Genomic DNA, 27,611 nt, shown 5'->3' on the forward strand with positions numbered 1-27,611 from the left:
TCTATATCAAAAGATCCATTGCACTTGTCTAGATTCATCAAAGAGAAGGGACATCCCTAATTTACAAGCTGGTCACATCCAAGCACCTTGCATTCTACATTTGACAATGATTGCTAATGGCCCATTCAGCTAAAGTATTTGCTTGTTAACAGGGAACAGAGCATGATAAATGTCCAGCAAGCTTGCAGCCTCCTTCAGCTTTTCAAATGCAGACTGGTGCATATTTATGGCAGGCAAATGACAAAAGAAGAAGCTGAATTGCCCTGGCCTCCTGGTTTCTATTAGGAATGGGGTTAAAGTGATTAAAGAAATGATGCAGGAAAACCCTGTCACTTGTTTACTAACCGTCATCCAATATTTAGCTTCGCGATCTACCTGTGTGAACATATTTCAGAAGTGTTAAAGGTAAGGATGGTTGGATCTGGTGAACCAGTAAAAAGTATAGGTGATCGATTATGAAATGTTTTCCATGCACACTGAATGCCAGGTAAACCTATTTCTTTTGCTCCCGCAGAAAATGATCAGTGGGTCTTTATTTTTCTTTTCATGTATAAATTCAAATATGTAATTCTAGTTCACAGCATTTTGTGACAGATGAGTATATACTTGCTGGTTTCAAATAGAAAATGGAATAGGAGAATGCTCCATTAAAGAAAAACAAGTTGTTTCTGCTCTTAGTAACTCTCTAATCAAAATATGAAGAAAAATTCGCAATAGTGAAGTATTAATAGCTAGCTGTTTCCTTTCTCTAAAGCATGAATAGATAAACGTTCTAACTATACCCAGTGATAGGTAGACATTCAGAACGCAGTAAAAGAAACACTGGTGCTCTGCCTTGCTCTGAAAACTTCACGAGTACTATAGAGTCTTCATGTTTTCTATATAAAAGCATTAAACAATCCAGTTCATTGTCTCGTTTAAGTTTGGTTGCATCCAATTTTGACTACAGTCCTTGTATCATTTTTCCTATACTTGCTAGTGAAGTCCGTATTGCCCCCGAGGCATTACTCTACTTTTCATGTATGGACTACTCCTGTATCACCCCAGAGTAATTATGAGTGCTGCCCACATTTTTGAAACCAGTTTGTTAGTGTGTTTATGTAGGAGGAAAATGAGTGATTACAGTCCTAAGGCTTCAACTTGTTAGGTAGGGGTGTGCGTTTCGGCGGGGGTGGGGGGTATGGGGGGGTGCGAAACTCCCTGATGTCTGCCTACTCTGCTGTTGCTCCCCAGTTCGCACTCCCTGCAGGATACCTAACCTCTGTGCATATCAGAATCTCTGACCTGCAGAGCCAGAGTGTCTGAAATGCCCCCTTCCAGTATCTTTGTGGCCACTTGTGTTTCAGCCCAGGAAGGTGAGACCCAGCGTGGTTCCACCACCTGATGAAATGCTTCTGAATCTGAGTCCTTGCTTCTTCCACCAGTTAAGCTGTGGCCTGAAAACATTTGCCCCGAATCGCAGCTGCCCGAGTGAGTAAGGCCAAGGCAATTATGTTCAAGGCCAGCTCAAAATGTATCTACCTACAGAAGAAATTAGAAAATGTCAGTTTTTACTTAACTACCAGAACTATATTTTGGGGATATTTTAGGTAAAAGCAAGCGCTCTTAAGCCCTGATTCCCCTTTTGTCTATGGGAAAATGGATCTTCATTATAATGGACTATCCATAAATTTCAATTTACCCTAGATGAGTGTCCTCTCTTTATGACATAGTAGATCAAACATAATTTCTTTAAATGTTTTCTCTGTAAACCCACAGCACTTCAGTTAAATACCTAAGGCATAGGAAGATCATTATAGACTGCACTGTCATGATTCACATGCAAATCTTAATCCCCTTCACCACCTTTCCTATCCCTAAAAGGTACGGACAAGAATTGTCTCATTTTATCAGTCTCTACCTACTAGTTGTCATTGACATCCAGTGAATAGTAGTTGAATGAACAGACACAATCCAGATATATATTTCTGGCTGCCCATGTTGTGCGTTAACAAAATCACCTGCTACTGAGGATCTACCTTTTGACCAGTGGCTCTAGAATGTTAGGGCATCAGAATCACCTGGAGGGCTTGTTAAAACAGGATTGCCAGGCCCACCCCCAGAGTTCCGGATTCCTGAGGTCTGGGTGGGACTTGAAATTTACATTTCTAACCAGCTCTCAATTGATGCTAATGCTGGTCTGAGACCACACCTTGAGAACCTTTGCCATAATTCACCTTTTATCGAAAACAATTCAACATTAGGTCATCATCCTCTTAAAGACTGTTTTTGGGATCTCAAAGAAATCTGAGGTCCTTAACTCATTGTTGCATGCCCCCATTCTTAAGGCCACAGGGGATCATCTAGATCATTGTTAGTGGATAATTCACTGATTTATTTAACAAGCATTTACGAACTGTTACTAGGCTCTGAGAACACAAAGAACAATTTCTACCCTCAAAACTTTTAAATTCTAATGGAAGTAGAGGGAATCCTATTGGAAACAAAAGCATTCGGTGGTGTGGTGTATGGGAACTATGTGCAGTGGGAACGCAGAAGAAGAGAATAGTATTCAGAAAAACAGCCCAGGGGAGAGGAAACTGAGTCTGGAGAGACAACAGACATCTCTAAGCAGAGTCATGTAGATTTCTGAAATAAAGAACACAGTACACAAGTCAAGGTAACGTTTTAGCTAAGGCTAGTGTGTCTATAAAGTGTATATCTGCAAGCATCTACATTATTTCATCTGAGCATAGCTCAAAGACAGATCCCATAAATGAAAAAAAAATCAACCCTGTGGGATAGCTAACCCAGCGATTTCAAGCTACCTTATTAATATGAAAATTAGCAGTACCCTATTTCAAAATGCCTGTGTTGATAATGGAAAGGTCAGGCAATTCGATTTAGCAAAGACAGCCAGGCAAGTGCTATTTTAGTTTAGTTGAGAGTACATACTTTGGAATCTGGCTGTATGAGTCCAACCCCAGTTTAGTTATTTTTTAGCTGCGTAACTTTGGGAGCCTTATCGTCTGTGTTCCTCAGTTGTCTGGTCTATAAAATGGGGAAAATAATCTAACAATACTGAGTAAAGGAGTAATAAAATTGTGGTCAAGATTTAAGGAGTTTAGCGCTGTGCTTTGCACAACAAACCAGTGAATGTCAACTACTGTTATTTAAAAGTAGGTGAATATCTACTGTGTGCCTGGCTCTTGATTCAATTTGCCTTCCACACGCAAATGTTGAATAAATAAAATTAAAACATTAATAAAGATTATAACATGGCACTTTTTTTTTTTCACCTTTCAAAGTCTCTGATGTTATATTGTAGCTTGTTTAGCTGCCAGACTTCTATTCATTCTTTAGGACTTTTCTGCTATATAAAGTACTTTATTTCCTTTCTACTACCAAATTAGATACTCTTTTCTACTTCCTACCCCTATTGCCTGGGCCGAATTCACTTTGTATATTCTACTACAAGTACAGTATGAAATTGGGCTGTGAATAAATACATGAATTTAACCTGTAAGGATGGGCAATGTAACATTTTTTGCTTTAATATTATATGATATTTGTTATTTAGAAAACGACCCTCCTGGAGGACATGGTATGTTTTATTTAAAAACAATTGCATATAGTACTATGTGCCAGCTGCTGTTTTAACTGCTTGACAAATACGGACTCATTCAACCTTCATAGTAACCATGTGAGGGTGGTACTTTTATGATCCCCATATTATCAATGGGGAAACTGAGGCACAGATTGGTTAATTATCTTGCCCAAAGTCCTATAGCTAGTAAGTGTTACAGTCTGCATCGAACCTGATTACTCTGGTTCCCGGATCCCTTCTAATCCTCTGCCTTTCTTCCTTATGCTGCTGTGTGGAATAATTAAAAATTGTGTATTAAGCATATGTTTTCTCAAAGCATTACATACAAGGTGGATAAAAAAAGTTTGAGGTATAATTCTTCCTTTGTCCATCTTGATTTATAGTCTTTCCTCTGATGGGCGTACAATTCTAAATGGATCCTTTGAATCTTTGATAGAACAAGGTTCAACCCAATGGTGACTAGACAGTAATGAAAGTATATAATATTAATGCACTCATTGAGTATTATTCTTTTGACTGTTAACATTTTCCTTTTAAAATTTTAAATATGGTCATTTCTTTGCTAGGAGAAAAAGTCACATTTTTGAGGAGAGTTACATTTGGTTAGATGCTAAGCGCGTGTCAAGCTAAGGAGATAGTATGACATCTTTTTTAGAGTCTAGTCACAATTAAATGCCATTTTATTTTGGATTTTGGGACGTGTGCCAGCTTCCAGCTTGTCAGAGCTGAGAAGACTCAAATCAAGTCCAGGCCTATTTCTACAGCAAACTGGGATTCTGGCTCCTTGCCTGTGGATTCACTCAGTATAGCCCATCTGGCTTTTGATGTTCTGCAAGCTTGGAGCAGTTTGTTTCAGGAAGCTGGGCAGCAAGTATTGGTGGGACCGGGGTTCTCTTGACTCCTGAGTGAGCTTCTCAGCCGTGGCTTTTCCCTGGGGCTTGTCATCTGCTTATAGCTATAGACCTGGCAGCCAGCAGGAGGTCTCAAACTACCAGATCTGTATTCCTTTTAGAGGGCCCCAGGGCATCCTCTTATCTTCTCCTTGTCCAGTTTCCTTCAGTTTTGTTCAGTAGCAACCTGTTTGAATAATTTAGACTATTTTAACTTTTGATGGGCTTTTGTTTTTTTGGTCAAGGTAATTCCAGTCTGCTTGTGGTGACTGAACAGGAAATAAATATATTGTCCACAAAGTTCCAAGGGCATGCCATTCACATTTTTATAACATACACAGTTTTGGGGTGATCTGAAAGAAAGTCAGTAATCCAATCTTTTACTCATTTTACACTTTAGCAGTACAGACCTGGCTATTGAGTAGCCTGCTTCATTTTTCTTTCCTCTCTTTTTGTCCTACTCTCTGGGCTGTTGGCAAGAAACTATGAAAGGTGCAGGAAAATGTCCCTTGTCATACGTCCACCATAGCCCTATCTCTGACCCTGCTGTGGAGCCCTGGAAGGTGGAAGTGTCCTGGAGGCAGCCCTTTAGGAGGTTGTAAAGCGATTACACACAGCCTTATAAATTTTGTTGCTAGACTTACTATGCTTGGCTGACAAGAAGAATCTCCTCTTACATCAAGAGAGAACTAAAATAATTTTGTCTCTTCTTAAACCTTACTTATTAAAGTATTCATTCTTTCTTTACACAGATAGCTGTTGACCACTCATTCTGTGTAATGAGTGGGGGACGGGGGCTGAGGTCCAGGAGAAACACTGCAGGCTCAGTCCTAGAGTCACGCTTCAGCTTCAAGTGCAAGCACTGGTCCCCCTTGGTGTGCACAACCTTTTCTTTCAGGGCTGTTTGCCCCACCAAAGTTTCATTCACCCATAAAACATGAGTGAATTGTTTTTCTAAGTACGCAAAGTTCTTTGAAATTTAAAAAAAAAAAAAGTGATGATGGGAATGAAAGGGATGGGAGGGGTTGGTAGAAAAGATTCTCCCAAACTCTAGGTTGTGATATTGCAATGCACTAAGATCTTAATTCCATTTCTTTGAGTTGTTAAAATGCCAATCCATTCCTTGTGTGATTTACGTGTGCCTTTCATCTCTGTGATTTTCCTGCTCGGGTAGATGATCAAATAGATCTCCACACTCATATCTAAAACAACAGAGAGCCAGCTAGAAATGCCCTTTAAATTTCTATATGAAAGTGATTTTTTTTCCCTTGGTGTCTCACCTATAAATAACGAGAGTTCCACCTTCCTTTATAGACTACTAAAAGCATAGTTTGAAACAAGACCGTACAGGTGCAAACAAATTACAGTTGGGAAAGAAACTTGCGCTGTCTCTTGCCTCTGAGGGTTGTGAAATACTTGTTTCGATAATGGAGCCAGCGTGGTCAAGCCAGCATGACAAAGGTTGTCCTTAGTGATTCACTCCATGTTCACTTTCCCACTGTACGTCACAGCATCCCAGCCTTACTGTTCAAGTCCTCCAATTTTGCTTTACGTGACTGTAAAGGTCATGACATAGTTTTCTTTTTCAGAGAGTTTTGAGAGGCGTATTTAGATCAATAAATAACTTTTCCGGCCTTAGCTCGCTATAGGTGGTTCTGTGAATTCCAGGTTTTTATTACAGTGAAAATCGTAGTATAGATAAAAATTAAATAATTACTTGTGTAATTTTCTTCAAAGAAAGTTTAAACTATGAGAATACTACGTTTGAGCATTTAAAAATTAACTTTTCTTTAGCTACCAGTGTTTTGAGCATTGTATCACAAATAAAAAAAACAAGATTAACATCAAAAGGAGTCAGTTTTCATTCAATTGTGCAGCATCACAGGCTGCGAAATTTAATATTATTTTGACTTGTATGGTAATTGTAGAATGACAGAGGGAAATTGATTGCGTTTAAATAAAAGTATACACATCAGACACACACCGTAGAATGCAAGTTAAGGTCACTGGGCCACGAATGAGACCCTCTAGCTCTGTCACTGCAGGTTAGAATTTTATAAACAAAACTTTTTTAGACTAGTTTAATACTTTCCTCAAGTGTATGCAGAGATGAAGAGGCACAAATGCTGTTTGTCGCACCTCACCTTGAAGAGTTGCTAAACTGGTTTGTGCGCCTGTAGGTTCACAGTGCATTTAAATTTCTGTGTTTCTCGGCTTTCCTTTTCTTGAAAAGATTTTGCTTGTCATTAGTGTGAAGTTTGAAATGCACACCCCTCCTCTTAGTTATCAGATTTATAACATTTAATGGTCCCAAATTGTATAGCCTGCTTTTATGCCCCTTTTCTTTCCCTTGAATAAATCAGGTTCATGTTGCACATAATATTTGTTTTAGAAAAGTGTGAAAGACGGGGCACCTGTGAAAACAGGCAATTGTTCCAGCACACATACCCATTCGAATTAAAGCAGAAAATGTCAATTAAAACCTCCAATTACTACCTTATTTCTTGGTGGTTTAAAGCCCCTGAGAAGATAGTGGTGCACTCACTTGAAGTTTTAAGGTAATTACTTGTTACTTCGAGCAGTGGTATCTGGTAATCTAATTCTGTATAAACCTGACACCCTATAGCTACACCCCATTATCTCTCTGTTTTCAGAATATGTTTGTGTAGAAACTTGTTCTGATGTAAGAGTGCAAAAGGGGGCAGTAAAGTGCTATCCACAAAAAAGGAAGTTTTTTTTCCCCAAGTATTTCTTATGGCCGATATAGCCTAAGTCTTTTTTGGGCCCTGCTTTTATTTATTTATTTTATAACAAACTCTTCTGTTTGGGGTATTTAGAAAATTTCTTATTAAGCTATAGCAGCAATCTAACATTAGACGAAAGTAATGCAAAACTGAATATCCTGCCTGTTTATGCAATGTGCCATCAAATTCACACACACATGAATTTGTCGTTCATCCAGAGTATTTATATTCCCAAACTCGCAGAGCATTTCTGAAAGGAATCTTGGGCTTCTGTGTTAATGCTATTCTAGCTCCACATAGATGTGGAAGGCCCAAATACACGGTGAAGTTATGGGTCAAGGGTTTGTGCCTATCCAGAGCAATATGCATCTTTTTTCAGAAGGTAACTGGAAAGACTAGCCAGTTACAGCAAAGCAGCAGAGTGATTTTTCTCACTCAGAATTTCAGACTAAACCAATTGATAAACTGACTGCTCTTCTTCCCTGCAGCCTTTGACATTTAATAAAAATGAAAATTAAAGCATTTTTTTGAAACAGTGCATATTTTCCAAAATACAAGCTCAGAATGTACTTAATGCAGAACTTTAACTTATGTATAAATCTATTTTATGACGTGATAAGATTTTTGGTGTACCAGCTGCTAAGGTAAACCTGTTTCTAAAGCCGCGGTTTAGATTCCCTAAAATGTTAGCCATTTCCCAGATTTGTACAGTTAGTGATAACGTATAAACTATCTAGCCTATATTTTTCATGTATTTTAATGAACTAGTTGTATATTGCATACAAGTCATTACTACAGCTTTCATGGACTTAAGAACTGATTTGTTAAATATACCACTATTCAGGCTGTAATAACTTTATTTAGTTGCTCTCTAAGGAACTGCATCAAAACGTTAAAAAGTCTATAGGCTTTAAATATTCTAAATGCTTATTTTTAAAGCCAAAGTTATGAAATTTGCTCAAGAATATGATATAGCTTTTTGAAACTGTACAAAAATAATTTTCCAATCTATCACAAAGTCATTTAGTGTTTATTGCAGAGAATTCTGAAAAACACGGAAAGCTAAAAATCATCCTAAGTCCACCATCCAGTAGCCTAAAGTAGTCCCAGGTAAAGACCCAGCGTTTGATCATCTGTGTATGTTTTCTGTGTCATCAGCAAAATAAGCAGAATAACATACCACATATTGTGTGTATGCGCATATTCTCCACTGAAATTAGCCATGTACTCATAATAATCATATACTCTAATGATGTAATTTTGAAATGAAAGAAAAAATAAAAGCAATTCTCCATGAAAAAAAGTAATATTTATTTACTTATGACTTTTTTGGCAATTTGCTCTAAAGATAGAAGACCATCATGTGTAGATCTCTTGTCCCCTTAGTCTGCATACTGGCAGGATTTGTGTTGGTCCTTTTACTGTGGCACCATGGTCCTAGTCTCAGGTGGATGATACCTGCTGTGTATTAGACCTTTAAATAGATTTTTATGTGCATAATAGTAAATAGAAATTGCTCTGAATCTGAGTTGACACTTTTTATATTAGAACCACTGTTGTCATGTGTGGTTGGAGGGGATTTGCTTAACCTAGTATTTTGCTTAGACACAGAAACTGGTCATTCCTGTCTATATCTTTTTATTCTGATCTCTTTTATTATATCAGCTTGATGTTTTTGCATTTGGTGACAACATATTGATTTGCCCTTCTTTACTTGGTAGTTTGGCATATTCAGTCATTTACCTCCACGTAAATGCTTTCCTCGGGAGAGCCAGGTCTTTTGTATTTCATGTATATTTTCATAGACTATATCAGCATCGAGAGGCTACTAAGCAATTTGGCTGTTCTTCTAGGTTAACTTGCATATTTTGGGCAACCTTGAAGAAAAGCGAAGGAAGTCATTGGATGTTTGTCCTGAGATGCATGTGTTATGGTCAGGGGCAAATGCAGGAGTGGATAGGGAAGAAAAGAGAAGCAGGGAAAAGGGACGTCCATGGGGATGGGATTGGTGAGGGCAATTACAATTCCACTACACAGTTATCCCTAAGCATTTCAGCTAACTGGCTTCCCATGGATCCTCTTGTTCCTTTGGGACAGGTTCAGGAGTCAGTCAGGTAAATCATGTGATTTACCCTACGAGACCTGGTAATGCAATACTGGTCAGTAGAAGAATTCAGACTTGAGATCACAACGTGTGAGGTTCTGGTCTATCAAAGAAAATTGCGTGTCATGATCGCTGAACTCTTAAGTGGCCGGTTTGTACTTTAAATGCATTATGCTACTATTTTAAACAAGCACTGGTTCCTAGTGTGGATTAAAACGTTAAGGAATATCGTGTCACATAAAAGCTATATTATAAAAAGAGTTTCTACAACGATGACTATGAAGTTGAAATGTCAAGTTTATTAGAGATCTAATTTAGATTATTAAATATTAATGTCTGATTTAAGTTATTAGATTGATTCAGAGTATCTCTCATGGAAGTATTAGAGTCTAGTTTGCAGAGTAACTTTTACAAACTTGGATGAAGTTCCATAGATAATCAGAAGATAAAAACATATCTGATCATTTAATTTCAGGCAAGTTAACCCTACTTAGGGTTTCCATTTTATTCCTCATTATACCATCTCTGTACTTCATTCAAAGTCATCATATCTGCTGTCTTGCTTGAGAGTGATTCATTGCGAAGAAACACACTATTTCCACTCAGCATACCCCACTTTAATAATATCCCAAGAAGATTCTCCAGTGAGAAGCACAAAGCCACAATACCAATGTCCAGAAAGTAGTCCTGAGCCCCAGTTCTCCTGACGAGGAGAAAAATTCAGCTTCCCCCACTCAGAAAGGCACCAAGGTGACTATGACCTGGAGTAGTTAGGCTCAGAGAGGAAAATGCCCTGACAGTGTTCTCTCTTCTGTATGGGACATGAAGCACTTCTTTGGTTTTTGCTTTATGTTAAAAACCAATGGGCTTCATTAAGTAACACCTCTAACCACTTTTTGTTTGGGAATTAATTTAATAACAACAACCTCACCTGTGTGGTATGGTTTGTAACTATGGGCTTTTCCCTCGGTGTTCCTTTTGGTTACAAGGTGAACATTATCTCGTCACACAAAAAGAAATCTGTATTTGACATCCACTATAGATAGCCAATTTAGTAATAAAATTAGAAAGTTGTCACTACTACTGTTCTTTTTTTTTTTTTTTTTTGAACACTTCCTTGGTCAACATACAATAAATTTATTATTGAATGTTACAAAATATTTGGGGTCTAGGTGTGATGTGTATAGTCTGATGTAATACATCTCTAAGCAACCTTGAGGTATCCAAATATAAATAACCCAGCTTCAAAAATAGAACTCTGTAGTTACTGACTTGATCTTAACATATGGGACGCATTGTTTTCCATTCGAAAATGTTATTATTAAGAAAGTCACCCTATTTCTTTTCACGTAAATTCTGCGATTCTCATAAATTGTCTGGAGTCTATCTGTAATATTACATTTAAAACACAAATTCATGTAGTCAGTCAGTTTCTTTTGGTTCTTGGCCTCCTGGGGAAAGATAGGGATACCAGATGGCTGCCTATGTGAGCTGTGGTCTCAGGTGCTTAGCATGGAGTTAGACTCTGTGATGTTCATAAGTCGGTGTATATATTGCCTTTGAATGTCTTGTGATTTTCCTTAACTTCATGGCTTACCTATGAAAAGCTCAATTTAGAGAAAAATAAATTTCACAAACCAGATTTATTCTTTAATGTAATACAGCGAGAACTGAAAAGTGTGTAGAGAAAGAGGGCTTTTCCTGTTGTGTTTCATGTTTGGCACAGGTGTGCCTTCATCTGTTTTGCGTGTTAGGTACGTGTGCAGTGTTTAAATGAAGACAATGTGAGTAAGGTGCTTTGATCAGAGTTTAGCAAAGAGTAAGTGCTCAAAAGCCAGCAGCGTTTTTGTTGTTAGTCGTTCTGGAGGTGGTTAATTGCCTTACATTTTTAACAGAAAAGGATTGTCAAAGACTGCTGATACTCATAAATCCTTCCAAAGAGAACGGGTCCGAAACTCTATCTGCACTGCTCCTTGTTCTCCAGAAACAACATTGTGCTTGGTTTGATGTCTCTTGGAAATCTCATCTCTGCTGTCAGCACACCCCTGTCCCAACTCCAGGTGGCCCTATCTTCAGAATTCCTTCCATGCCTGTAATCTGCAAATAGTTTGTGACACTTAATTTTTAGACTTATATTTATTTGTGTATGTCTTGGCTTCCATTTGTTCTTTCATATATTTTTTTTTCAACTAATACGTTATTTATTGAGGTGCTGCCATGTCAGCCCTTGGGCATTCAGTATTGAATCAGACATACATGAGAACTCCCTGCCCTCAGGGAGCTAGATTGTACATTCCTGGATAATCAGGATCTTCTACTTTTCTACTTTTTTGTCACTCAGAGTCTGGCACAAAATGTGTTGCTTTCGTTGTTATACACATGTTACTTTTGTTTGCTCCCATGTTGCCTTAGAAACTGCGAGTGTTCCTGAGAGGCAAAAAGCCTTCTGGGGCTTAACCGCACATCGTGGTAACAAGGGTGAAGAATCTACAATTCGGACTCAGCGCCTGACCCCACCCTTTGTCCTCTGAGAAACCGCAATCTCATCGATTCAAATCACTGACATGCTGACTGGTTTATGTACATAACATCTATCTATGCTTAAAAATTAAAGCACTTAAGTATTGGGATCTTTTTGTATTTTAATAATTTAAAAAAACTCTTGAAACAATTACCATTTAGGGAAAAGGATCAGATTCTGGCCTTACTTTTGCCACAATGTAGTCTATAGAGTGAACTGACTCTTTTCAAAGCGTTAGGAATAATAGGTTTTATTGGGATTTGCTTTTTCATGAGCATATAAAATATGCTTAATGAAATTTGAGGTTCCTCTCCTTCTCTTCCATTTTGATAAGCCATCCCATGGGTTATACCTCCCCGTACATTGCTCCCCCATCACTGACTATTATTGCTTTTTTATGTGATTTGTGCCTTCTGAAAATATGGTCTAAAACTGGAGATCCTTATAGCCACACCTGCCCATGTGTCATATGTTCTGGGCCTCACTTCATCACCACCTCAGTAACGCTGTAACTCAGCACTAGTGAGTGAAGAGGGAGTCATGAGGAGTTACATGGGTGGGGAGGGAATCTCCGGTGAGTCTGGTTAAGCAGGAAGAAAACCCATCTCACAAAGGAAATGGGATCTTGGGAGCCAGACTTCAGCCACAGGGCATGACATGGGGGAGTTCTAAAGTGTGCAGAGATGATGTATGGCTTGGTGGGGGCGGGGGAGGTGATCCGATGTGTTTTCTTAAAAAAAATGGACTGGATGGACAAGAAAATGGGTCCATCTGTCTGCTATGGATCCTAATCTCTGAAGCCTGTACAAGCCCCTGGGGAACTGGACCATGGTAAAAGTTGATGGGTGTGAAGGCCAGAGCTCTGACAGGAGACAGGTACAGACATCCAGGCTGCAGACACTGGGGGGTTGTGATTTAAGAGCACTTCCAACAACAGCTAACATGTGACCATTCTGTGCCAGTTACCGAGGAGCAGATTTAGGATAGAAAATGTTTGGAGTCGGGCAGGAATTGGCCTTTGGTTCTTAGATGCAGTGAAATAAAACATGAGAAAAAGGATGTGTCAGAAAGGTGAGCAATATCATGCTCACCATATTTCATTTATACTAATTGCCAGGCATCCTGACCCAACTTTTTAACCACAGGGACACATTGGAATCACTGTGGGACACAGGGGTAAAGACTAAAAAGCTTCATCCACAGGCATTCTGGTTCAGTCCTTCAGTCCCTCCACCAGAACTCAGGGTGTGTTTTAGCCATGAAGAAGATGGGATTGCTTAGAAAGACTGCACTGGCACTCAGGAGATGGAGGAAATACCCGGGGAGTTCTTCAGCCCTGGAGTTGAATTTCCAAAGTGTCTCCTGAGGAAACTGGCCAAGAAATGGCCAAGAAGGTCAGAGAGAGGCTCTTACTAAGTGGTGATACTCCCTTCCTTCCCTTTCCCTTCTTTCTTCCTTCCTTCTTTCCTTTTTCCCTCCCTCCCTCCCTTTTCTCTCTCCCCTCACCCTGCCTCTCTCTGAATGAAGAAATGTCATATGTCCTTGCTAAAGGAGCTCAATAAAAAAATAAAAGACTACTCTCTCTTTGGGATTGTAAAATAACGTATTTCCAAGGAAGATGACACACCAGCCTGCAAAGTGCATTTTTCCTGCCATAGAGAATTGGTTTTTAATATAAATCTATAATGTAATTTCTGTTCTGTGATGCTTCATAACCAACCTCATTCACTTTTCAGAAAATTAATGCCATTCATTAGCATAAATCATAACCTGTTCCCTCAGTATGAATTTGAAATTGGGGGTGTCCCATCGTTCTGGCTTTCTCTCAATGAATTATGACCCATTAATTGTCATGGCTGTGGGCTTCCCTGGTTAAATAGAGGGTTGGATTGCAAGAATTCAGACATGATGCTTTGTTCTTGGGCTTTAATATTTTAATGAGCCTGCAGGCTTGGCTGCTTATGGAAGAACGAGCTGGGATTTCTAAGTGTGTTGTTAGTGTTAGCACTTGTAGAAGGATGTTCATTAGGAAGCTCTTGTTTCAGTTTCTCAGAGAAACTCCCCATTAAGAAAGATCTTTCAGCAGCATGGCTAGCAAAAAGGAGAAAAGGGAGGGGAGAAGCTTTTAGCTGTAAGCATTAAGGGGATATTGTATCAGTAGTCTTAGTTCTAAAGATTTGCTTCTAAGAATTAATTGGAGCAAATACATCTCAAGGGATGGGGGAAAAAGGTTTGTGGAGCAAGGACAAGAGTTGCTGTCCTTGCAAGTCAGGAACTCTTCATCCTGCAACTGAATCAATACTACAACTAATTATTTCTAGTTATCTTTTATGGGTTTGTAAGACATTTCTTTTGTTCGGTGTAATAAAAAACCCATTGTTTGATCAGTGACTGACTAATTATGATAAGTAATTTGAAACATTCTTGATGAAACTTGTCTGTTAATTAACATCAACAGCCAATGGAAACTAACAGGACAACACAGTATTAGTGCACCCGCTGTTCTCTGGCATCCATGCCATCTTTCTGCGGCATGCCCAGTAAACGAAAGCTGCCAATGGTTAAAAAATAACAAACAGGTGGGAATGTCTGACTCACCATGGAGGAAGAGTTATTGTAAAGTTACACAAAGGAGTACTGAAATATTACGAGCGAGGAGGTGGTAAAAAAATGTCAGCAGGTCGACTGATCCTATTGCTCAGGCTAAGGAGAGTGGATCTTTCTTTTTTCTTTAAAGGTTAATTCCTAACTACGTTTTTTCCATGCTGATCTGACCTAAGATACTTTTGGTAAATAAAAGTGTGGATCTATAAAATTGTAGTTTGGAATTATTGACATCGTCTAGCTATATTGCAATTATTAATGCTGTTAACTTTTATCAACTCAGCGTTTTGTTTTGTTTTGTTTATGCTTTTAGATTTCTACCTGGACAAGGACTGGTACTATACCCACAGATAGGAGACAAATTGGATATTATTTGCCCCAAAGTGGACTCTAAAACTGTTGGCCAGTATGAATATTATAAAGTTTATATGGTTGATAAAGACCAAGCAGACAGATGCTCTATTAAGACGGAAAATACCCCTCTCCTCAACTGTGCCAGACCAGACCAAGATGTAAAATTCACTATCAAGTTTCAAGAATTCAGCCCTAACCTCTGGGGTCTAGAATTTCAGAAGAACAAAGATTATTACATTATATGTAAGTATAATCCTATTCATTTATTATATAGAAATTAGGATAAGCTAAATAGGTTTGTATCAATTTTTGCTTCCTTAAAATTGTTATTTTGGCAAATAAATGGTGAGAATCTTTGCTGAAAATGATCCTCTGTTTTTTGAAGAAACTGTAATTGAATGTGAGACCCTGTACTAACAGTACTCATTAAATATAAATACTAAAGAGAAAAAGCCTCCTAGAGTCATTATAGTATTGAAATAAATGGTTATGTATGAATATAGTCAGCATCTCTACTGATAAAGCCATTTTTAACAACCATTGGTAAGATATTGATGGGTAAATCTTATGCTGTGACTTTTCTCTTCATCCATTCATCCGTCTATCCATTCAGTCATTCATTTAGCATTTACTCTGTGCCAGAAATTGTACCTATGTGCTAGGAATTCAACAGTAACAAGATGGTGTATCGTTACCCTTTCCTCATGAAGGTACCAGTGAGGTGGAGCTCATAGGTTTGAAGGATGGGGGTTACAGGCAAACAATTACACATGGGCATGTCAAAACCAGAGTTAGAAGAATAAGGCAAAACTTGGATTTGCTCAATGAATTACTTTTTTAAAAGTCTATATAGTTTGACACATTATTTCAAGAATTAGATACTGTGTATCTTTTGGTCATATCTGAGCTGCTATTCACTCCTGAGGCTGTCAAGTCAAATGATGCACCCCTTGGCGTGCCTACTAAGTGCAAATCATGACCTAGCACAAGGCCAGGGTCGTTCCAGAGCCAGTGTTTTGTCAGGGTGCAGTCTGAGTGACCGACAGCCATTCACATCACTCAAGCAATGAAGTATTCTTTTTCTTAATTTCTTTGGTTTAATTTTTGTTCATTCCTGAGTCGGAGTCTCCACTCACATCTTACCATGGACTTCAGTTCTTTAGGAAATGCTGAACTACTGTCCATTGGCTATGCCCTCCCATCTTTTGGTGACCAGATTGAAACTCTGGCTTTCTCAACCTAACAGCTGCTCTCTAGAACACAGAATCAATAATTCACTGAACACTGATTTAGTGCTCAATTACATACTATTTTTTACTACGTTAGTAATTAAAACAGAGGTGGTCAAAGCCATCTAATTATCTCGTTGTCCTTTGCTATGAACCCGAAATGCCACAGAGACTGAAACCTATTTTTAAAGAAACTTGATATACAGAGTATGGATTAGCAAGAATCAGTAACAAAGAAAAAGGGAAAGTAGTAAATTATATCTTTAAAAAGTAAGTATCATAAAATGAAAATAAAAGCATTCCGAGTGATGAAACAAGCAGATGGATGCAAAATGTGCAAAATAATAAAGAAATCTTTGAAAATAGAAAATAATGATTAGGTAAAATAAATGGAAACCTTAAGCTTTTGGAAGCCTACCAGTATTTTTTTTTTTTAAGACTTTTCAAGTAAGACTGTTTACAAAGAACATTAATGTTTAGTGTGCCACTTATAGGGAACTGAAAGTGACCTCATGTGAATTCATTAAGTAGGGTGGAAGAAGGAAAGAATGTGGGGTGGGGGGACCTGAGGAGTGGATGCCCTGGAGTATCACATGTTCAGTGTCAAGTGTAATGTCAGTAGACCTGCACGTGCGGCCCAAGTCCACCGATTGGCTCTTCCATGCAGGTCAGCCAGCAGACCCAGATTCTCTCCTCTAATTTTATAGTTTATGACTTCATGCAGACGGCTTTTTAAATTCTGAGTTCTCACTGAGTGCAAGTGGGATTTCAGCAAACATAGATTTATCCTCTAGTCCTGATATGCAGGAAATGCAAATAAACATATTGTTTAGCAATGTCTTTTTGTTTAATGAAGTGGGCATTTAATAATGAATGACTTGTTATTAATACATAATAGGTTTGTATTTAGAAGCACAATTTAATATGTAATTGTAATATTAATCTACACAATAACGGCATTCTTATTTTTCTTTGTCTAAAAACTTGTTATTAGGTTCATTAGTAGGTAGCTGAGCTCCACTGACCTCAAGAACTCTCTTTAGAGTTATGATTTACAGTACAAAAGCATGTGGAAGCCTGGGATAAAAGAATCTTTCATGAAATAGAGTTGAGGGTTTCCAGTTAGAAACAGTGAGAGGCTGTTTGAATGCTGCTGGTTGGGTTATTGTCACAGGGCTGGGTGGCAGTCCCAGAGCTCAGAAGTCAGCTGGCAAGTCCAGGAGACTCCACAGAGAGCTCAAAGACGTCCGCCACCGCCCCACAGACACAGGAAGGCATTTCCGATACTTGGGAGAATGCAAGTGCCAACTTCTCACCCACCCTACAGCAAAGCACATTGATGTACAGCTTACCCTGAAAAGGAAATGAATAATGAGAAGAATGAATTTTAAAATAGTTTAAATAGTTAATGTTGACTTTCTTTCTTTGCTTCTTCAAGAATCCCAAGGCACCAAAACATTTGAGTGTTTAAAAAGTGACTACTTTCCACATCGAACAATTTCAATCTCTCTCTTTCATGCACACACGGAGTCACATTCTACTTAAAATAGTAATTATACTAAGTAGCATGATGAAAAATACTCAAAGTTACAAGTATTTTTTTTTAACACTTCAAATCATGGATTCGCTTTGAGACAGTTAACAGTACTGGTGTTTTTGAGTTGCTGCAATGGCTACTACATGTGCTTAATTACAAATCTTAGTGTTTACTTAGTATCTTCACAACTAAGAGTTTTAGTATGAAAATCATCATTATTGTGTGCTGGTTTCTTTCTGTAGGGAGGAAAAAGAAAAATGATAGTCTGGAACAGTGCTTCATTAACTCTGGTAGGGAACAATCCAAATTGCCAATGGACTGAACCTGGTGCTGGGTAATTCCTAGATGAACTGATTCCAGGAGCACTGAGCCCAGAGATGTGGGGTCTGGTCCTGCTGTCTGAGCTTAACAAGAAAGTAACTTTTCTTTGAATTTTAATTTCTTTCTTCTCTAAAGACTGCCTTTGTTGTTGTTGTTGTTGTTGTTCTGGCTAATGATGGAAGTCTCCAGTTTCCAACCTTTTTATGGGTGGACGTATACATCTAATATAGGATCTCTTGTTAGTGTGGCTCTTCTCCAATTGAAATGAACAAGATCTGCTGTAAATTTTCTAAAGACATTTATTTTGATTTGTAGTGTTATCAGATTTAAAATACAGGCATCATACTCTTCACTTTTAGAAATAAATATTAACTTTTAATTGGAAGTGTATTATTAAACCTGATGAGTATCCATCCGCTTAATTCCCTTAGAAGATGACATGACGAAATGCTATGCATCCTCATTAATTTTTCTCATAGATGGTTATTTGCTTTGATGTGTGACAAAATGATATATATGGTTGTTTTTTTTTTAATGTTTAGAATTGACTTTTTCAAGTGACCAATTTCAGTAATTAGCCTTGGGCCTGATTTGCATAATAAAATCTAATCTTAAATGATTCAAAGGTAGGGATGTTATAATCATTTGGTCTGGAAAAGCCTCTCTTTTTTTGTTTTTTTGGGTTTTTTTTTTTTTACATTTAGATTCTTAATTACCTGAAAACCATTAAACATTTTACATACCCTATAGTTATTATATCTTTAAAGCTTAAAAAGAGTTTATGAAATAACTATCTGTTCTGAAGTTGCCCGTTGTCAAGGGAAGTCTGTTTCACTTCAGTTAATATTAGGAAAGCATTCCTAACTGTGTTCGCAGGCTTCGTCAATATTTGTATCATAAAGTTTTCTTGTAGACACTTTATGTGCTTGGTTTAGTTTCCTTTTAGCAGTGTTGGAGCTGGATGAGTCAGCAATTTTGGTGTGTTGGCTCTTTGCAACATCCAAACTTATGAAGGTTCTGTAGGTTGGTTAACCAACCTTAGCATAAAATCTTGCAAAATGCCTACTAGAAGGTTTTCATCATATTACCAAAATTATAAATCAAAGATGGATGAAAATGAATGGCATTGTGTTAGTATTTTGTAAATGCACAGTGGCCGTGACAGAGTTGTTAGACAATACCACGTGCTCAGAGCACCTCCCAATTTAGCTTTATGTGGCTTTTATGATATTAAAAATCTGTAGCAAAGACATAGATTTGTGGAAAATAATCTAAAAGTCGGCATTTCTAATGATTGTTTGATTAAAAGTTGTTCTATAACGTATACCCTGCCGTATTCACAGCCGTCCTTCCAAAAGCCATCCCTCACTTTCCATACCTTAAGAAACTCTTCCATGAGAAACTACTGAATGAGTTAGAATGAGTCACCATTTCTTAGACACTTCATTGGTTTAGTTCTCCAAAGCAATTTTTTTTCATCAGAGCATGTAAAATTGGAAGCCTCCACGGTGAGCTTTGCAATGTTTTAGGCGTAAATTCCACTGCTGAGCAAAATTGCAAAATAAATTAAAACTTGCACACAAATATAATGAAACACTATTTAAAAAAATCAAAACAGAAGAACAGGTTCCATTTCTTTATTTTTGTTGAGTGTGTCTATATATTTGTTTGTTTTCTTTTTTTTTCTGCTTTTGATTTATTTATATCTGGGGAGTAGGTATGGCAAGTGGCACTAAAATATACTGACTATACTGTAAACTCTTTCCCTAGCAAAATAGTTATGGGGCTTTTCAAATATCCTTTTACATGTAGATTTCTTTTCGAATATATAAAAATGTCTGGCCTCCCTAAAGTGGTTATATGCTTTATTTGATGAATTATTAATATGATAAACATAGCAAAAGCTACATTTCTGTCAAATTTAGCTGTATGGCTACATTGGCTTATCACTTATGTTCTCTGACTTTGAGATGAAGATTTATGTTTGATACCTTACATGTAAATACTGAATTCAAGCATTTAAACACATTTTTATTTTAAACCTACAACTGTCATTTTTGTAATGGAATGTTCATCAGAGTCTTGGTGTTTGGGGGATGTACACGCACACACCACGTAGAGCTGCAGGTTAACATTGTAGTTAGAGTCTGGAGGCAGACAGACCTGGGTTCTTGAATGCCCGTCAACAGGCTACTTACACAGTCTCTGCCTCAGTCTCTTCATCTGTAAACTGGGGATGATGACAGTATCTGCCTTCTCTAGGTGATGTGTGTTTACACGAGGTAATATATATAAAGTGCTTACTTCCATGGTTGGCACCAAATGGGCACAACTAAGGATCTCTTTGGAGTGGGGGAGGATGTATGAGACTGAAGCCTGAAGGCAACCTATGCTTTCCTGCAAGCCAGAGGAGGGAAAGATGGATTTAGAAAGTATCATTTATTTGAAAATGATCCATAGAATGAAACTCCATGGAGTTTACAAGTTTCAGTAATGCTGCATAACTTAATTATAAGATCTTCCCTCTTTGTCTTCTTGGAGTGTTATAAAAAGTCCTTTTGTCCTTGGGCTTTCCTTACTGAGAAACATGCATTTATGTAGTTTTTTGTCGGTAGATTTGCCCAAGCTTGTTAGCAGATCATCTGTAAGATCCAAAAGAGACAGGACCGGGAAGAGTCTTCCAAATGCATAATCATTTTCCCCACTTGCCATTTAACCAACTTTGCAGGGGCTTTTTCTCAGTTCCCTGTTATACAAAGGAAATGCTGTATTTATTTTGATAATTTCAGCAGCATCCTAATGTAATATGACTATTCTTCTAGAGAAAAAAAAAAAATGCGTCAGAGTTGCCTTGTCACCGAGACTAGCTGGGGAAGTACATCATTTCATTAGTTGGATAATTAGAAGTGTCATTTCTGTTATTTCTTAACATAATGTGAAAACCTTTTTTGACTGTATTGAAGGCTCTTCCAGAGTATATCAGTAAGACTCCTTATTGAATTTAATATGAATAAAGCTTAAATTCTTTGCACTTACAGAATAAAGTTTTGGCTTCTGTTTAACTGGAGATTGTGCTGAAAAACTTCTGGCTCGTGGGTCTGATGGAGTCATGGCCATTTGGATATTTATCCCAGATCACTCGGGGTTTAGGGGAAGAAGGCTGTAGTAAGTGAGACTCTGTTCACATTCTATGGTGTCACCTAGGCAGTAGTGACAGCGTATGTCATTTAGAGCTAGACAGAGAGAGTCCTGCGAACACTATTATTAATTGCAAAATAACCAACCAAAAAATGAGATGACGCTAGCTCTTAAAGTAATGGGAGAGACTAAAACCTCACATGCAAAATAAGAGCAAAGCAAGAGCAGATCAGAAATGAAAGCGATGACTTAGGAAAAAAAAAATTATTTAGAAATTCCTCGGAACGAAAAACTGCCTTTACTAGTTCATAAAATACATCTGAATATCTCTTAGCAACCTGCATGTATAGATTTTAAAAGTTCACTTAGACTTATAAATAATTGAATACTGAAGACTTAGTACACGCATGAGAACAAGTTTCTTAATAGCCTTTATTCATCATGAAGATCAAAACTTAAAGCAAAATAAAGCACTTTAAGGAATAGCCAAGAGGCATAGAGAGATATAAAAGGTTACTTTGAAAAAACTTATTTATATAGTTTAAGAATCACAGCTTGTTCCTAACATTCTGAAATCTCAGGCTGGGTGTTTGACCAGTCAAGGAGAAGTGTTGGGCCTCACATACTCTATTGTCACTTTGGAGTCTTGAAACACGGGTGACAGAGAAATTTTTATCTCTGTGAGAAAACTGAAACTTAGAAAGTGTGAGTTGTTCAGTACATTTCACACAGCCGTGAAATGTCAGGGTCAAAATCTAAACTAGGGCTGTCAAGACCATTAGACTGGAGTAATTAGTTTATAACAGTGCCTCCTGAGTCACCAAGCAAATAAATGAATACACAGTGGGAGGAAAGATAGTATACATATATATCACATCACATACATAATTACAGTGGAAAGAGTATACGTACATACGGAACACATTCAAAGCACTAGCAAAGAAACTCGCTCATGTGATCCAGATACCTAAGGAACTCTATGCTTGTATCAAACAAGCCAGGCCTGATGCCCTGTCCTGTATTGTGTAACTAACTTCGGCAATAACTATGTTCAATCATATGCCCCAAAATTGAATGAAGAATATCCTACAAAGCAATAGGAAAGGAGAAAGGGCCATTGTGAAAACGTGGTTGTAATAACAGTTTGTCAGATCATCTAAATTTCCTTTTTCCTTTTAGATCTACTATCTATTAATTCCATTTCTTTAATAAGACTATGCTACTTTATTTTGTTTAATGTTATTAAGTATTTTGAGGCCCTCAATAGAAAGTTGCTAAATAGTAAAATTATATTTTAGAAAGTGTCTCAAATATACAAATAGAGGGATTAAGAAACTAAAAATCTCCTTAGTCAAGTGTAAGTGCTGCGATTTGGATAGATGGGTAGATGGATAGATGGATGGATGGATGGACGGATGGATGGACGGACGGATGGACGGACGGATGGACGGACGGGCGGACGGACGGATGGACGGACGGGCGGACGGACGGGCGGACGGACGGGCGGACGGACGGGCGGACGGACGGGCGGACGGACGGGCGGATAGATGGCCGGATGGATGGATTGGCAAAACCTGTGGCAGGAGCATAATTGATCACTTCAGGGAGGAACTGGCTATATGTTGTTAAAAGACAAATGTGCTTCACAAATGGCTTTTTGCATTAGTGAAGTAACCTAGTTTCATTGTTCCTGATATTAAACCAGGAGATGAAGGTATTCTTTTATTGAAGCAAACATGTGGAAAATTGCTCTGGATTCTTAGGGTACAGAACATGTCCCCTGAACAGAATAAGGTTCATCTATAGGGCAAATTCAGACAGGGCCTTTTATTGGGGTTACCACTGCTGGCTAAATGGTCAAAGCAAATAACATCATGTCCATCTAAACTATTATGCTATCAGAGTGGCGCGTTTTCTCATCCGTAGTGTTGTATTCTAAACTGTCAGCAAACATTAATTCAGTCCCTGGTGAAGTCTTACCACCCAGAGCTGAACTCTGCCTCTGCTGGGTGTTTTCCACTTCAGTGCTGTGGTCTCGCAATTACTGGGTCATTAATATCATTGCATGTGATTAGTGACAGTAGAATGAGCAAGAGGTTTGTGAGATGTGCATCCCCTCCCCACCATGAACTTTTTACTCTGGCCCTTTGCTATCTAGACATTTCCATATTTCCACAAAGATATTTTAATGATTAAGACTGTTAAAAACTCAGGAGTGGGCAGTGGATTGTATGCTAGAAATATAATTCGCTCAAACACATACTTCATGTTTCAGAATATTTTCATTAGATATTATCACTATCTTTTGACTGGGAAGTCTCATTTTTAAAAATTTGAATACTTAAGTTTAGATAGACAATAGGGAATTATGTTTTATCTTTAGAACTCTTATATCATTGTTAAAAAAAAAAAAACTGTGAGTGTGGTCATTATATTGAAGTGGTCATCTGGCCACCTATTTTTAACACACAATTCCTCTTGTTTAGTAGATTTGGGCCTATGTTAAGGTTGACTCTCATCCATAAAGGTAATTATTCTTTTACTGTTGACTGTCACATTTTCATATTCTCATGATGTTAATTTTGTTTGAATCATTATGACAATTAGATAAATTCTTTTAAAACATATTAGATGAAAAGCTTTTTTTATGGATCCATGTTGAAATTTTTTAACCTAATAAGAGAATCCACCTGCATAAAATTATCATAACTTTTAGCAATAAAATCTTAGTCTTAAGAAGGAATGTTTTTCCTCAACAGAATTCGTTTAAAAAATAAAGATAGTGCAATATTTTGATGGGAAATAAAATAAACCACTCATAAATAATCTCATGTGTTTAATCATATTTTTAATAAATGAAAAAAAAATACAGGTAATTTATTGCCAGGACTGTTTGATATTTCTCAGAAAAGTGTTAGGGTACTGAGTTGTGCACGTGCGTGTACACACACACACACACACACACACACATGCATTCACTACTTCCCATCTTTTTCACTCTGGTTTTATGTTATCACTGACTTTTCAGGACTATGTTATCAAAGATAACTGTGACTCTTAATATCTTCAATGATTGTCACTTGATCTTTGTATATAGTTCTTAATAGTTAAAAGATTTCATGAGTAAGCTATGACAATTTGTTGTGTTCTAAATGTGGCATTTATTAATTTATATTGTTACTATTCTTTCAATAGGTCAACCTCCCTCAATGTCTAAGTATCATATGATGTATGAGATAAGAACTATAATAATATATATTATATTGGCACCTTCAGACTCAGTTCTCTAGTATCCTCATATCTCCTGTCTTTCCAAAAAAGTTCTGTAAAGCGGCAAAGTAATATGTCATTAAATCTTTTCTTGAACACACAAGCACAGTTTACTTTTTTAAAAATTACTCTTTCTAAGCTGTCAATATAACATCCTATCATTGTTAGGATGAACATTTGAAACTGAGGAAATAAAATTATACCGTTTTAGTCAAGAGTTATACTCGAGCTACCATAACTCATTTTAATGCTAGAATACTGGAGGGAAGGTCTGAATTGTGACTTCATTTTAAAATTTATTTTTCCAAATCATTCTGTCTAGCAGAGAAACTAATTAATTGTGTTGTGTGGAAGTCACTGGGGCTAAGCCAGTTATTACTTCTTAACGCTTGATTTACTGCTTTAAATTTTCAAAACACAGCCATAGTGATGTGGTTTTAATTCAAATGATTCTTCATATCATACTGGAACAATGTTTTCTTGAGTAAGAAATACACACATCCTATATTATGAATAACTTATTGAGTGTTTTAACTGTGAACTATTCCCCACACACTAAAATCAGTTAATCAAATGCCAGTAAGATCTATTTCATCAGGTGGAGATTTTTTTTTTTTTTTTTAAAAAGCTTTTGCAGATACATATTTCTTTTGAAAATATCTTCCTTTGTGTTTTTCTTTCTTCAGGGAGGCCGTTTAAGTATTTATAAAACGTTTACTCTAAGATCAGACATTATGGGATGAAATGCCATATCATTTGAAATAATGCTGATTTTTCTTTTTGATAGTATGCCAAGCAAAAATAACAAGGCCCTTGGAAAGTCATGATGATATATTCCTGATTTCTTTTACTGTAAAGCCACAGAAAAAAAACATAAAAAGGAAGAAGTTAGAAGTGAATTTTTCTTCTTTCTTTTGGCACGTTATACAGATGTTTCTGTTTCAGAAGCTTTAATTAATTTAAAAAAGGCATTTATTTTTTGACATCTAGTGAACATCATCATTTCCATGTTCAGAATTTTTCTCCTGTGTTGGTATCTTAAAAGAGAACCATGATGCCCAAGGCATTACATTACATTAATTTTAGTTCTAGAAATTGAATCCCTGATTCTGTAGTATATATTTTGAATTTGAATCACAATTTGAATTTGAACTGATGTCAGGATGCTAAGTAGATAAATCTTAGCTTCCTGGGTTGTTATGTTCACATTAAGTAATTATATTTTAATCAGCTCCCTTGTTTTTCAACTTACTCTCATTCCATTTTTTTTTCTTTTAGACACTCAAAGAGTTATTAGCCTTAGTAGAAGAAAACAGTGGTCTATTTTGTGTATCAAGTTTACTTTAATGTTCTGGCTTTACTTTCCATATTTGTCACTTAATTCTGCTTTTAGTTCCTAAGTTTGTCTGGTAATAGGCTTCCAGTTCTTCAGAAGACTGTGTTGAGCTCAAGGAGACTGATGTGTTGGAAGGCTGCCCTAAGAAATCAAAATTAGCAGGGCCAGCATATAATATAATAGTGGAAAAGAATAAGTACAAAAAGGATATATTGATAGAGAATTTTCATAAAATGGTATCTGTTTCATCTTCAAATAAGAGCAAATATGTCATGTGCAGCTTTACATAAAGACAAGGTTTTCATTCTTAACTTGAAAACTGAACTTTGGTTTTCTTCACTTTGTATACTTTTACTATCTTGGTGGACTTCTTTGATGACATTGATAAAAATATTTGCTTTCGGGTGTCCATTAACCCCCTACCCTATCCTGGCCCCATCCCAATAAGCTATATTTTAAAATAGTTTGAAATATCTTCCAAATTATGCAAGTATATTGATATTTCATTCTTTCCATCATAAGCTAAGAAGTTATTATTCTGAAAAAAATTTTGTGCTGCACTCATTCCCAACCTGTTTGTGAATAAGACCCATATATCGGCCCCAATCCAGCAGTTGAGTTTTCCATCTGATTTGCACGTTGCTCATATGATAGACAGAAAACCACAGAGATCCAGTGCAGCAGCTTAGCCTTCTGCGATGCAGAGCAGTAAGGAGCAAATGAAGACACGTTAAAATGCAGTATTACTTCCTCTCCCTGGGCACCGTCTAAAAGCCACAGCCCAGGAATATTCTTGCCCTTTTAGTCTGCTTTGCTCACAGATTCTCCTTTTCCCACTCAGGTAACCATTGTGTGCTACTATTCCCAGTGAGCTAGAACTACAGATAAGTTTGCGTGCAAATTAGTGGGAAACCACAGATGATGGCAGTGTAGTTTTCAGATATAAAGAGAACTTTTAGGCAGTGTGAACACAGGGTACTTTTTTTGCTGAGCAATGATCACCCACTGAAAACCAGGCCCTGGGGGAACAATGTAGTGATTGCAGTATACTCACTGTATACAATTAGATTTCCTGAAGCAAAAGCTTTTAAAAACAGGCTATAAAATGTATTTTTATTAAACCTATTTTCTAACTAGATGGAGAAATTTCTCTTGTAATTTTTAATTTTATAAAGTCTGTTTCCCCTCCCCCCCGCCCCCCCGGGCCAAGAGGAAAAAAAAAATACCTGGGCCTTAAAAGCTTAAGTATAACAATTTCTTTTTCTGTCTCTAAATGATTAAATGAAATTTCATCCATTTAGTAACAGTGATTGTAGCGGGATTAGATAATACTGGTAGAGAGATACAAAGAAAAATTATAATGAGGTAATAATTTATTTTTACTCTTTTTTTCTGTGTTAAAAATTCCCAATACATTCCAATCAACAATAAAAATAATTGCAAAGTTGTGTCTTGAAATGGAAATAGATTTTATTACCAAGCATTAACGATTGTTTTTTAAGTCAGCCACTAAACCTTTTAAAACTTCTTGGTGACTGGCTATTGCAGCAGAAATCAGAATATTAGTCTATGGCTTTATTTCAGAGGTCTCTGCCAGTAAAGAGGCACCGTCAGTGCAGGACATTTTGGGATGTGCCAATTCCCAAAGTGAGGGCAGAGAGACCTCTAGAATTAGAACCATAGGCCCTGTACTCCCTGATAAGGTAGTAGAGAGAGAGAGGTTAATTTTTACCATGCAATCAAATATAAAAGAAGTTGAAGTTACTCTGAATTATTTTATGTTTGCTATAAAGCTTACCTTCTGAAATTTCAGTTGGTAGTAACATCTCGAAACAGGGTTTTCCGTGACAACTTGGATCATATCTAACTTAGAACAAAAATTTTTCATGGTGGAACATCTAAGCTGTTTTAACATTAGTAGTGAATTTTTCAGTATCTTCCAGTAACTTTTACAACTTCCAGGTTGACTTAAAGGGA

The 27,611-nt window shown here is 37.2% G+C and overlaps 1 protein-coding gene across 1 annotated transcript in view; it reads left to right on the forward strand.

Moving 5' to 3' along the window:
* EFNB2 (ephrin B2) overlaps positions 1 to 27,611 on the forward strand; it is a 43,407-nt gene that overhangs the window by 7,462 nt on the left and 8,334 nt on the right. The window contains exon 2 of the mRNA XM_039866310.1: positions 14,763 to 15,046. Coding sequence (XP_039722244.1) covers positions 14,763 to 15,046 — 284 coding nt within the window. The remainder of the gene's footprint in view (positions 1 to 14,762; positions 15,047 to 27,611) is intronic.

Source organism: Pteropus medius, unplaced genomic scaffold (assembly GCF_902729225.1).
Source record: "Pteropus medius unplaced genomic scaffold, Ma_sr-lr_union100, whole genome shotgun sequence".
NCBI classification, from domain to species: domain Eukaryota; kingdom Metazoa; phylum Chordata; class Mammalia; order Chiroptera; family Pteropodidae; genus Pteropus; species Pteropus medius.